We start from the raw sequence: 14,138 nt of genomic DNA on the forward strand, positions 1-14,138 counted from the left end.
TATATATATATATATATATATATATAATTTGACAGTTCAACACACAAACAAAGATTTTCCTTCAAACACCAAAACTCATGCAAGATCAAAGTCAAGATTTAATTGGGACTACAATTAACATAAAAACACAAAAATAAAAACAGATAATTTCTACGAATCAAATGTAGAAATACACAAATTAAAAGAAGACATAAAAAAATACAAAAATTAAAAACTCAAGGGAATTGCATTTTGGGTTTTTTATTTCTAATATGACAAAAAAATAAGATAAAAGAGGATATTCAAACCAGAACCTTGCTTTGATACCAAATGATACGATCATGTCCAAAAAAAGTACGATCTTTTCTGAATTTGAATCATCAAGGGCACAATAAAAATAAATCAGAGAAGAACGTAAAATAAGACAGAGATGGAAATGCCACAATCTAGTGGATAAGTCAAGTGAAGATTCGCCACAAAGATGTTAATCTTTCATAAGAATTAGAGTTCTAAACAAAGAACAAAGAGAATCCTCTCTCAAAAATGTAAATGCATATATTATGACTCAAACAAGCTTTTACATATGTATTTAGTGCCCCTATATATAGGTACAAATGTTTAAGGCACCTAAGAAACCCTAAAAGAAAGCTCAAAGACATCAGGTCCAAAATAACTTGAAAAATTAAAAATAGAAACAAATTGTTTGCAATTAAAATAAAAATACAATTTATTTAATTTCCTAAATTGTTCTTCAATTGTGCTCATGATCTTCATGTTCTTTAAATTCTTTTCTTCATAAAGATTATAAGATTCAAGATCCAAGGAGACATGTTTTGATCTTTGACCTTGTCATAGATCCTTTGAATTGCAAATGTTCTTCTTCAAGTTCTTCTCATATATGTTTCAGGAGATAGTTCTCTATCAACTAGAGTGATATGTTCTCATATATCCCTTAATTAGGATCACTTTGAATAATATGCATGTCATCTACTATGTTATTGACTTGCACTTCAATTGTTCTTGATATCGGGGACGACGTGTCTATTATACCTAGAGAGTCATCATCATGTGTTCTGATTGTGCTTCTTCCTTCCAAGACAACTGACCATTTACGATTAGAACGATCAGTAATATAAAATATTTGTTTTGCATGATATGCCATAATATATAAATGGTTCATCTACATAACTCACCTTGTTAAGATCGACCAATGTAAACTCGAACTCATCCATCCTAAGACCTGTATTGACATCAATCCATTTACATTTAAATATTGTTACTCTAAATGTGACAGTCAATTTCCTAGATGTCTTCTATCACTCCGAAGTAACTCATAGATGCTATAATTGGATTTTTGTCTTTTGAACTAGTAAAAAGCACACACTCGGCTTGAATGGTAACCCCACTATTTTGAACTCTACTTTTTTCATCTTTTTTTTTTTGTGTAGAAACAAAAGTTGTTTATATAGTACCCACCATATGTCATGTCATGATTGTTAGGTCCTCAAGCTAGCCTCAACAAAGTTTCGGAAGCATCCCTTTGAGAGTAAACATTTTTCTTAAACCAAGCTAAGAATGTTTTGTTATGTTCATTAAGTGTCCATTTTTCATTCATTTGTGGGTGTGCTAACTTTATTTCATCAATGTGTTGGGACATATAAGGAATGTGCATGTTAGGTCAAGTTTTGTGCATTTAATAGCAAACAATCATTTCAACTTAGGAATCATGGGGGTACCACAACACTTTAGTGGGGCGACCTTCTATTTATTCATTAACACTATTCTCATCAACCTTCTTATTAAATTAAGACAACCCACACATTGGACACACCTTCAATGCAACAAATTTGTTTCTGTATAATACACAATTATTAGAGCATGCATGTATCTTCTTATACTCCAAGCCTATTGGATAAAGAACTTTTTTTTCCTTGTAGTTACCATTAGGTAATGTGTTTTTTTTTAAGCATCTAGCTCAATAATTTCAACCATTCTGTGAAACTTTTATCAATCCATCAATTTCTTGTTTTCAAACTAAACTATTTCAAAGTTGCAGATAATCGTGTAAAGGTAGTGCGTCCTAGGTACAATTAATCGGACTTCAAAGAATCATATAGATGATCTCTTCCAAAATTTTCTTCACCAACATCACGTATTATATCCTCTAAATGATTGTTCATCCATTCTTAAACATATTATGTTGTTTGTGACGTACTAGGGTTGTCTAATACTTCTCCATGCCAAGTCCAAATCGTATAATTTTTCACTATGTTGTAGACGAATAAGTGATCACGTATTTCGTTCAAATTTTGACGTATTTGGTTCAAACAACGAACACAAGAACAATAGTATGTCCCATACACAGCTCTCACATGTTCTTGAGCATATTGCAAGAATATAACAACCCCTTTTCATAGTCTTCATTAAGACGATGTGCATTCATCCAACTTTGATCCATAACTATATTGGTAACAAACTCCATTATTATCATATTTTAAGTTCTCAAATGGGTTAAATAATTTAAATTATCAACGCATTATACATCCAAAAATAATTTAAATAACTGACAAAGCATATGATAAACAAATAAATTATAGAATAACCAATACACAATCAAGTAGAGAAATTCTCATTCAATTCTCAAAGACGAAAAATTTTAACACTTAATTTTAGTCCAATATATTTTTCTCTTATTTTATTACTTAAGTCACTATCCTTTATTTTTTTTTCTTTCTTCATATCTCTCGTATCTCCACTCTAATTTAAGTGAATATTTATCATCACTTCATTTAATTTATAGTACTAATTCAAAAAAAAAAAAATTAATTCAAAAACATACACCATATCACCAAAATGACAAAAACCAAATTATCAAATAACATTAACCCAAAATCACCCAAACTATATATATTAAAAGTGTGAAAATTATATATTTTTAACAATAAATTTTAATTTATAATATAAATTTATTCGAATGAATACTTTTAAAAATACATGATAAAAATAACAACAATAAGTAATAGTAAATAGCTTCTATTATTATGTATTAGAAAATAGTGATTATATATATAGCCTTGTTTTTTTAATGTCAAAACTATGAAAAAAATTTAAACTTTTATAGTCATTGACCCTATAATTATATAATTTTATTATATTTGATGTTGAAAATTTGAGAAATAATATATATATATATATATATATATATATATATGTGGTCTGTTTTACATGATCCCTTGTTTAATGGTAAACAGAGGAAGGTGGGTGATGTGTTACAGTGCGTTTTGAGAGAAACTATATTAAGTATTTCTTGTGTTTATAATATGTGCTAAAAATTTGGATTTTTTAATCTGAGTAATTTTAAAATACTGATAAACATTAATTTTGATGTTTTAAAATATATTAAAAAAATTTCAAGATATCAACATTAATGTTCAAATAGAAAATATACCAAAATATCTAATAAAAAATCTGAACCCGTGCTAATCTCTATCTAAATTTTCAAGAAAAGTTAATACTACTCAATTATCATGTGTGAATGAAGTTCATTACAAAATATATCAGTATCAGTATCAGACCACTTAATTGTTTCATCTGTCTTTTAGAGAACATTCAGAGGTGTAAGAGGAAAAGATGATAAACATTTTGCACTAAGGGAGGACGGTGTGATGGTGGAAGAGATCATCTGGGGTTGTTGTTCTGTTTTTAGTTCATCAATGGAGATGATAAACCCACAAAAAAATCAGAGTATATAAATAATTTATATAAAAAGAGAGGAAAATATATTTGACCAATTATGAATATGTGGGGAACATGTGCTTACTACATTGATGGTAATAACTCTATTAACTTTATAGTCACTCAAAGTTAGGTAAATCTTGTTGCTTCAGTTTTGAAGACATTAAGTTCATGCTTCTTGTGTCTCTACGTAGGTTGTTGAGTATTGTGGTGTGAATGTAAGGTGTAGTGTTACTGATCTTATTTGAAAGAAGCAAAATATCGTTCGAAAGGCAAAGATTGCTATGTGAGTATTGTGTTTAAGATTGTTTATTTGGTAATTATTTTGAAAACCCTAACAGGTCCATGATTGCTATTAATATTTGAGTTCATTTACTGCTAATCGTAACACCAAGCAAAATAAAATATTTTCATCGAATATGCATGATGGATAATATATCTACTGATACAATAGACTGCATTAATTTACATTTAAGCTAATAAAGCTTTGACATGTTTTTTTCACAAAAATCAGTGTTTTCTAACATGTTTTTATGGAATCTTTGGATAGGTACAAGCTTTTATATATCGCTGAACTCAAGGATAGGTAGAGTTGAAGCAATGCAATTATTAAGTAATGATTGGGAAATACATTTGGAAGCTTGTCGAACCAGTCTTGTGATATGTTGCATTAAATTGAAAAATATATTTGGAAGCTTATAGAACCAGTCTTGTGATATGTTGTTGTCTGTGCTGGAAATGAGAAATCAGCTTAAGCTCAACCAAAGCAACCTATACTAACTTGTTAAAAGGAGATGAGACATTGAAGTACTATTAGTATATTAGAGAAGTCTAGGTACTTTAGGTTTTATTTATTTATCTTTGGAAATCTTTGACTTGTACATAGATATTTGGATTTTGTAAGATGTTAAATCCTTTATGTATGAATATTGTTGTATGTTGATATTATTTGATTAATGATTATTTCTTAAATATTATATATAAATTCTTTATTTCACAATGTTTACTTTGATTAATGGTTTTACATGTATGTGGGGTTCTTTGTATCAGATTTGACATTGCAATCTGCTTACCTAGTTACATAAAGATAAATTCGTATGTAATCTGTCTAACTAGTTACATACGACTTTTTCTATATGTAAATTACATACGGATTTTACATACGGATTTATCTGTATGTAATTTACATACGTATTTATCTGTATGTAATTTACATACTGATTTATCTGTATGTAGTTTACATACAGATTTTTTTGTAATTTACATACAAAATAATCTATAAGTAACTTAGCTACGACCATTTTACATATGGATTTTAGAATGTAAGTAATCTATATGTAACACTACTTTACATATGAATTTTTTAGCTTACATACGGATTTTAGCTATATCTGTAAAGTTCTGCAGCACCCTCTTCTCTCAATATTTTTAGGAATGCATCTAGTAGACCATCAAGCACTTGACAAAGAACTCTAGTATCTTACTCAAAGAGTGAACAAATAATGTGAAAAATGTTACGAGATCTTAATCTTGATCCAAGAGGCCAAAGAAAATAAAAAACTCTAAACAAAACTTCAAGGAATTTTTCAAAAGGAGACAAAATAAGAAAATTAGAAAATTCATAGGACCACAAAAAAAGAGTTAAATGAAACAATGCGAAGACTCTAAAAAAGACAAAATATAATTTAATAGTGCAAGATGTTAATTTGTGTTGAACTCTACAATTTTTTTCTTTTACTCTTGGATTCGTACTTTCTCTTTTTTTTAATATATATTTGTTTTTTTTACTTGGATCCAATATATATATATATATATATATATATATATATATATATATATATATATATATATATATATAANAACAACAACAAACAAGTTCAAAAAAAAAATAACAAACAAGTTATCAACAAATAAGTTCTTCAATGAAAATGAAAACGAAAACGAAAAGTAACCTTTAAAAGGTAGGTTCATCAGAATAAAGTGTTGCCACCAGTGAGAGAGAAAACATAATGCGCCTATGAAGGACAAGAACATGAAAATAATCGGTGAAAATAAACGAAAATCATACTAAAGTAGTTCATTAACATGCATTTGTATCAAATGAAAGAAAGATTACATGTGATGGTCGTCAAAGTTCGTTCCAAAAAAGTTTGAGTAAAGAAAAGGGTTTCGCGCACTAAGACAAAGTGAATGAATTTTCAATCTTCCGCTAAATTTTTTTTTAATTCACTAACCTTTTAACGTCTAACGCTGGGGCATTCGACGTTTTATATCATTTTACGTCGAATTACAATTTTAAACGACGTTTAATAATTGCATTTATTTACAAGAATGTCACCGGTCATATTTAGTGTTGGTTATTGAGTGATTCGACACTATGTGTGCCGTTATACGCAATTTTTCCACTAGTATTCAAATTCCATTTTATTAATACTCATTTTCTACATCTTCTACATGTTTACTCCAATCATTCATTATTTCACTTTTATAAGAAAACCTATTATTTAAAACATAATATGCACACCTTTCAGTTATAAATAAATTAGTTTCATTGTATCTATTTTTGTTGTGAAAAGAATGTTGTTGTCGAAAGAATCTTGTTGTTGTTGGTAATTTGAATCTATTTAGAATAGGATAGAACATATTTTTAAGTTTGTTACAAAAAGATATCAATGTAAAATATTAAATTAAGTCTCTTAAAAAGTAAGAGATGTAAAAATAAATGTAATAACTAACTTTTATTTATCAAATTATCACAATTTTTAAGTTAAGTTTTTTTTAACAAACTTAAATTCCCATATTTAATAATTGTTTATATGAATGGTGGATGTAAAATTTGTGTAGATCCTTTAGATATTTTAATTATACTTATGAATATCACTTGTCACATGAATGATAGACTGGCTTTAAAATATTTTAAAACACCTTGGTCTTCAAAACTAATGAAATAAAAAATTCAGTCGTTATTAAATTGGAACAGTAATGGTGGTTGATCTTATCACCTGTTCTGTTTATCTACCTATCAGTTACTTCATTTATGAACATGGGGAAAAGAACAACATGGGAAAAGAACCTGGCTTGGATTCTCCTCCATGTTCACCACCAATCAATCTTTATATATATATATCATGAGTTGCAGAACCTTTTATCATTAACTTTTTCTCACCATGGATTCTGAAATACTCCTTATCTTTTCCTTTCTCCTCTGCATCATTGTGGCACTCAAACTAGGGAGAAACCTCAACAAAAAAAGCAAGCCATCATCACTAAACATACCCCCTGCACCATGGAAGCTTCCTGTTATAGGAAACCTGCACCATCTTGTTTCATCCACACCACACCGAAAACTAAGAGACTTAGCCAAAATATACGGACCCATGATGCATCTCCAGCTAGGAGAGATCTTCATAATCGTTGTTTCCTCAGCAGAGTATGCCAAAGAGATCATGAAAACACATGATGCAACCTTTGCATCGAGACCTAAACTTCTGGCAGCAGATATAGCCTCTTATGGATACACAAACATTGCTTTTGCACCTTACGGAAGTTACTGGAAAAAGGTACGAAGAATCTGCAACATGGAGCTTCTGTCCCCAAAACGTGTCAGTTCATTCCAACCGATTAGAGAAGAAGAACTCAGCAATCTGGTTCAAATTATCGGTTCACATGTTGGAGGGTCCCCCATCAACCTCACTGAGGCAGTGTCCTTATCAATGTATAACATCATTTCAAGAGCTGCTCTGGGGCAGAAGCGCACCAAAGACCACCATGAGTTCATGTCGATAGTCCAACATGCAGTGCTTGGTGCAGGAGGTTTTGACATAGGAGAGTTGTTTCCTTCTGCTACATGGCTTCAACATCTCACTGGTTTGAGGCCTATGCTTGAGAAGGTGAATAAACAAATCGATCGGATACTGGAAGCCATAATCAATGAACACAGAGAAGCAAGATCCAAAGCCCAACATGGCCATGAATCAAACGAAGATTTGGTAGATGTTCTCCTAAACTTCCATGATGCTAATGACAGTAACCATGAAGTTTGCTTAACCATTAACAATATCAAAGCAGTAATCACGGTAAAGATTTCATCTACTTTTAAATTCTTTCCTTCGTTGTCTTCTTAGTTATCTTTTATAAGAAAAAAAATATATTTTGACACATTTTGCTTTTACATTATTTTGACATATGTTTTTACTCACTCATTATTTATTTATTATTGTATTTCTAAATTCAACTTGTCAAAATATTGTAAAAAAATATATATTAGTACTCTCCACATCCCCTTTATTGAATTAAAATAAGAAATCCATAAAGAAGTCTGTCTTGCATTGCAGGACATTTTTTTAGCTGGATTTGAGACTGTGAAAACTACCATAAATTGGGCAATGGCAGAGATGATGAGGAATCCAAGAGTGATGAAGAAAGCACAAGATGAGGTGAGAGAGGTGTTCAAAGAAAAGGGAAGGGTTGATGAGATTTGCATGAATGAACTACAATACTTGAAATNAGTTNTGAAAGAAACCCTAAGGTTACACCCACCAGNAGTTCTTCTGNNTCCAAGAGAATGTGNAGAGANATGTGAGATTGATGGGTATGAGATANCAGNNAAAANNAAGGTATTGATAAATGCTTGGGCAATTGGGAGAGACCCAAANTACTGGAGTGAAGCAGAGAGGTTTTATCCAGAGAGATTCATTGGCAGTTCCATTGATCTTAAAGGAAATCATTTTGAGTTCATTCCCTTTGGTGCTGGAAGAAGAATCTGTCCTGGCATTTCCTTTGGCTTGCTAAATGTTGAACTCACTCTTGCTGTTTTGTTGTTTCACTTTGATTGGAACCTTCCTGAAGGAATCAAAAGTGAAGACTTTGACATGACTGAGAAATTTGGAATCACTGTTGGATTAAAGAATGACATATTCTTGATACCTCTCACTGCTGGTAAGATATATTTCTTTGCTAAATCATATTATCTCATAACCATCATAGTCTCACTCTTAACTAATTAAAGGTAACGTATATTATCTAATCAAGTTAAACATTATAAGAAAACATTATCTAATGTCACTGTTGATGTTTTTAAAGGGAAGTGATGCAAAGAGAGTAAGGAAGTTAGCAGTGGAAGCAAAGAAGGGTGAGTGAGGAAGAAGATTTCCACACATATTTGTTGAAAAGTGAATATGCCTCAGTGTTTCAGTTCTTCAATAATGAATAATTGGTCAGCAGATCAAGTCTTTAAGAACTCTTACTGTAATATTTGTATGTTATGTTTGTTTTCTCAAGTATTGAATTGTAAAATGTCTTTTCTTTTTCTCAGCATGCTTCATCTAAAGAACATTAATAAATGTGTTATTGCAGTTATAATTTCAGCTTTATGTTTATCTGTCTTTTATGCATGGATTTTTTAGTCACTCCCATAAAGGGTACATAGCTATCAAATTAAAAATTAAAAAGTTTGTTTAATTCTTTTATTATTATTATTATTATTATTATTATTATTATAATTATCATTTTTTTTAATTTTGTTATACTATTTTACACCTTTCTTATTTAATTCATTTTTTTATAAAAGGTTAAACTCCTTTAGTTGTCCTTATTTAGGTCGGCTTTTCTCAATTCAATTCCCGTCTTTTTAAAACTCCCAATTAAGTCCTAAAAAGTGTTAATTTGAATCAATTGATGAACTCCTGTTATTAAATTGGTTTAATGGAGTTAAGTTTTTGTTGAAGTTGGAAGTTGACGTGTCCAAAGTGACATTCTTTACATGGAATAATTTTATGACATGGCATATGCAATGGAAAATATGTAATTAAAAAATAAAAAAAAAGTTTCAGGTGAATTCAAAACATTATTAAATTAGGGTTCATATACGTTTCTTCAAGTTTCGCTACCTCACCATGTCGTTGTACCGTCGTTCTACCTCGAAAAACTCATCAAGAGAAGTTGTTGGAAGTCCCACATCAACTAGAGATAAGGCCAATTTATAATATATAAGTGAGGTGCAAACCTCATCTTACAAGCCGATTTTGTGGGGTTGAGTTAGGCTTAAAGTCCACTTCTAATATGGTATCAGAGTCATGATTAAAGTCTATCCTAGCGAGTTCTAAGTAGGCATTTCTCTTTCTATTCCATCCGTTGTCGGGCCTTTATTGGACCACACAATTTCTACTATCACGCACGAGATGTCTATACATCGGCGTGAAGGGGGTGTGTTGGAAGTCCCACATCGACTAGAGATAAGGTTAATTTATAATATATAAGTGAGGTGCAAACCTCACCTTACAAGCCGGTTTTGTGGGGTTGAATTAGGCTTAAAGTCCACTTCTAATAGAAGTCGGTCTGGCGTCGTCATCCCTGCACAACCACCACCACTTTTGCCGGTGCTCTGCAGCCACGATGGTGTGCCTATCTATTTTCTTCAACTCAGTTGTTAGGGTTCTTATTCTGTCTCGAAATGGTATCTACCAACTCGTGTTAAATACAAATCGAATTGAGCATAGACACTAGTACAAAGGAATAGGTAGAAGCTGTGATCTGGTTCAACATTCTTCCATATCTCAACCTAAAGGGAAAATACCTTGCTTTAGGAACCAAATAGGCTACTCCATAAATTATTTGGGTGGCACAAACAACACCAGTCCAAAGTTCAGGACAATTGATGAATTTCCACTCATAAACCCGACAAAAATTCCTAAACAATGCATTCAGGGAAAGAGCAAAATAAGGACCATGAATTAAGTAGTGTCAACACAAACAAATGTCTCAGTTTATGAAAGACTCCAATCAAACGAATCCAAAAAAGCCTAATGATTTAAGGTAGTGCTACCCCAAAATTCAACATTGAATGTTTCTGGGTATTGATTGTATCTTGATTGAGGGGTGGCTAAAACATGAAAGACAAATGCAGAATTATTTACTCTACACCTTAGCATTCTATGGCTGCTGTGGAAATGTTCCTTGTGACTAAAAGCTTAATTATTTACAAGTTTTTAACTCTAAAACAATCAAAACACAAATTATAAAGAATTTAAAAATTTGAGATTGAGAATTCAAAATAGAACTTGATTCCTCTGTTTTATGCAAATTTAGCTTGTTCGTCATGTTCAAAATTATTGCTCTTTTCGTTTACTTGATCAAGAAATTTGTAGAATCTTCAATATCCATATTCTTCCCTTTTTTCCTTGTCATTAGTTTCACTTGAAGCTGATAAAGAAAACCCACATCTTGGAAACTCAAAATGATCTTAATAAAGCAGTATGGCTTCTAGGAAAATCAAATCTGAACCTTCGACAATCGAGGCCGCCAAGGCCTACGACCATGCTGCCTTCAGGCTCTACAGCTCAAAGGTCATCCTCAACTTCCCGCTCAAAGCAGGCGCGATGGACGCCACCGCCGATGCCGAAGGCGAAAGGAAGCGGCGGTGCGAGGAGGAGGAGGTAGAGGAAGTGAAGTTGATGGTGAAGAAGGAGAAAACGACAGAACAGAAGGTGAACCCTAATTTGGGTTTCAATTTTCAGAATATTTTTCTAATTATATATTCCACGTATATCGCGTAAAGAATGTCACATTTAAAAAATTGGACACGTCAACCTCCAATCTCAGCAAAAACTTAACTTTGCTAAGTCAATTTAACGGTAGGGGCTTAATTGATTCAAATTAACACTTTTTAGGATTCAATTGGGGATTTTAAAAATATGGAGATTGAACTGAGAAAAACCTACAAAAATAGGAACAACAAAAGGGGTTTAACCTTTATAAAAAGTGAGTCAATATATATATATATATATATATATATATATATATATATATATATATATATATATATATAATCTTATTTATTCGTCAAATTTATAATAAGAGTGTTTCAACAATGATACATATTATAAATACTAAATAATACATTACTAATTAAAGTTTATTTGTTATCATAACATGAAAATTTTATATGGACTTATTTTAAAAAATATATCAAATTAAAATTATTCAAACTATTGTACTAGAAATAAAGGAATTAAATTTGTCATTTTAATCAATACCTTCTAATAATTGACTATAATCCCATTTAAAACTAAATTCTTTATTTTTTACTCATTCAAGAAGAGACTTTTCTGAAGCCACAGCAGTGGGTTAGGGTAGGGATAGAGTGGGGTTCACCCTGAAACTCCTCCCTTCTCACTCACTAAAGCCACACATTCGTGGACTTGCATTCTTACACATGTTGAAACAAGAAGTTATATACAGAGATTTCAAGGCCTGAAATATACTCGTTATTGGCGTCACTAACTTTTTTGTTAATTGATTTTAGGTTTAATAGGTTTAGATGTCCCTATTTCTGCGGGTTTGTTCCAATTGGGTCCTCGTATTCTGGAAGTGCTCAATTAGGTCCCTATTTTAGTAAAATTGAACTAATAATGCCATTGCCGTTAATTTTAGTGAACAGCGTTAACTTTAATGTATCGTGGCATGCTGACCCAACAATTTTTAATGAAGTGTCACGGACTCGGTCTCGCTCTGTGCGGTGACTCGCTGAAGATTAGCTCCAACTCACAATAATCGCTCTCCCTCTCCCTCGACGTTGCTTAGGTTGTCGGTGGAAGGTCGAACTTACCGGATTCCGGTGCCGGTGTGGCGATTAACCTTAGAAGAACCCTAATTGGTGCAGGTTTATCACATCTTCTTCTTCTCAATTCGATCTAATTCGTGAAAAAAGAAGCGAAACTATGAAGGTTTCGTTTTCCATCCCCTCATCAAAATCCCAATTGAAGCCCAAACTCGTCAATACCTTCGACAACACTTCCACCGCCCAAAACGACGCTGACGGATCCAAACACTTCTGCCGCCGCCTCTCCGTGTTCCGGTGGAGGGCACGATGCTGCAGAAGCTGAAGGACGACATCTCCATGTTCAACGGGATCCTTGTTCTCCTTTGAAGAATTGTTTCTTTCCAAATTAAGCTTTGTAGTAGATGCATCTACCTCCCTGGCACATTTCGACATTTCTGAAGACCTTGTGCCATTCCCACTAGACGGACAATGTCCAACATTTATATCCAAATCTCCAGGAACATCAATTTCCTCAATATTCCTTGGCAAGGATACAGAATCAAGTTCCCAAGACCCTACAGGAACACCAACTCTTTCCTGACCAGTCATTTTAAAAGATGGAACCCTGTGAGAAAATCTGAATAACTCAGCTGATGGAATTTGAACGGTACGCTTGCCTCCATCCAGTTGAGAGAAAAGAGATGTAAAACCTTTCAATTTACCCAGTATGCAACAACTACTCCCACACCTTCAATGTAATCTGATAAGATTTCGACAAATTCAAAATCATAGTCCTTATGAGACTCTGCATCCATATGCCACTTGATATCCCAATTTTTAAAAAAAGCCCAAGTTTCTCCCTTTCTAGGATATATTTTATACCTAGTGCGAAATTTCAATGTTCTGTTCTGAATCTTCGTGCGGTTCAGGTTCATTCTGTGGAGGGTTCAAGCATGGAGCAAGAGCTTGATTTGTTTTAGAAGCACGTGACTGAGCTGTTCCTGAAGCTATTTTCGGGACGAATCTGATTGGAGAAAAAGTTGTCGCTAAGGTGGAAGTGTTGGAGGAGGGACATGGCGGCAACAGAGAGACGGAGAGGTGAACCCTAATTTATTTTAAAGAATTTTATTTAAAACTTAAAATAAAACAAATTCCACCACATGCGCCACGTCATAATTAATTGCTGAGTCAATATACCGAAGTTAACGTCGTCCACTAAAATTAACGGCAAGGGCATTATTAGTTCAATTTTACTAAAATAGGGACCAAATTGAGCACTTCCAGAATACGAGGACCCAATTGGAATGAACCCGCAGAAATATGGACCTCTGAACCTATTAAACCTTGATTTTATTATGTTGTTTGTTAATCTATCTTTTCCTTTATTTTTAGAGATGGAAATTAAATCATTTGTTGTGTAAAATTGAGATGAACACAGATTTACAGTTTAGATCATGTTCTTAGTTTTACCTGCCAAACTAATGTTGAAAATAATAACCTAGCAAACTTGTCACCCATTCTTGGATTATGTCTATACCTTTTGTTTATGCATGTCATTGAGTTCTTGTAATAGATGTGTATATGATCAATGATGATGTGTGAGTATGTTTGTGAGAATATTATGTAGATTTCAACTTTATGTCTCCCTTTATATATTCTCCATTTGGAAGTTCTAGCTGTTAGAATCGGCTGCATCGGAATTGTTAGCGTGGAATAACAAACCAAGAGGGTTTTTAATTCAAACGTATGCCTTTTAATTTCGTCTCAATTTCACTTACTACGCAAATAATAAATATAAATAAAAGAGTAAGGTTGAGAGAAATTTGCACAGATGATTTTTATACTGGTTCGGATCTTACCAATCCTACGTCCAGTCACTTATCTC

General features: G+C 32.3%; 2 protein-coding genes across 2 annotated transcripts in view; both read left to right on the forward strand.

Moving 5' to 3' along the window:
- The window catches only part of LOC106765132 (cytochrome P450 71D11-like), a 13,704-nt gene extending 4,632 nt beyond the window's left edge, over positions 1–9,072 (forward strand). Inside the window, exons 2-4 of the mRNA XM_014649640.2 lie at positions 7,275–7,790; positions 8,049–8,652; positions 8,797–9,072. Of these exons, the coding sequence (XP_014505126.2) occupies positions 7,275–7,790; positions 8,049–8,652; positions 8,797–8,804 (1,128 nt within the window). The 3' untranslated portion in view covers positions 8,805–9,072. The remainder of the gene's footprint in view (positions 1–7,274; positions 7,791–8,048; positions 8,653–8,796) is intronic.
- Positions 9,073–10,967: 1,895 nt separating this feature from the next.
- Positions 10,968–12,093, forward strand: LOC106763696 (ethylene-responsive transcription factor 5-like). Its single transcript, XM_014647861.1, has 2 exons — positions 10,968–11,214; positions 12,017–12,093. Exons 1-2 carry the CDS (start codon positions 10,968–10,970, stop codon positions 12,091–12,093), a joined length of 324 nt encoding a protein of 107 aa, XP_014503347.1.
- Positions 12,094–14,138: the final 2,045 nt, after the last annotated feature.

Source organism: Vigna radiata, chromosome 6, assembly GCF_000741045.1.
Source record: "Vigna radiata var. radiata cultivar VC1973A chromosome 6, Vradiata_ver6, whole genome shotgun sequence".
Lineage (NCBI taxonomy): Eukaryota > Viridiplantae > Streptophyta > Magnoliopsida > Fabales > Fabaceae > Vigna > Vigna radiata.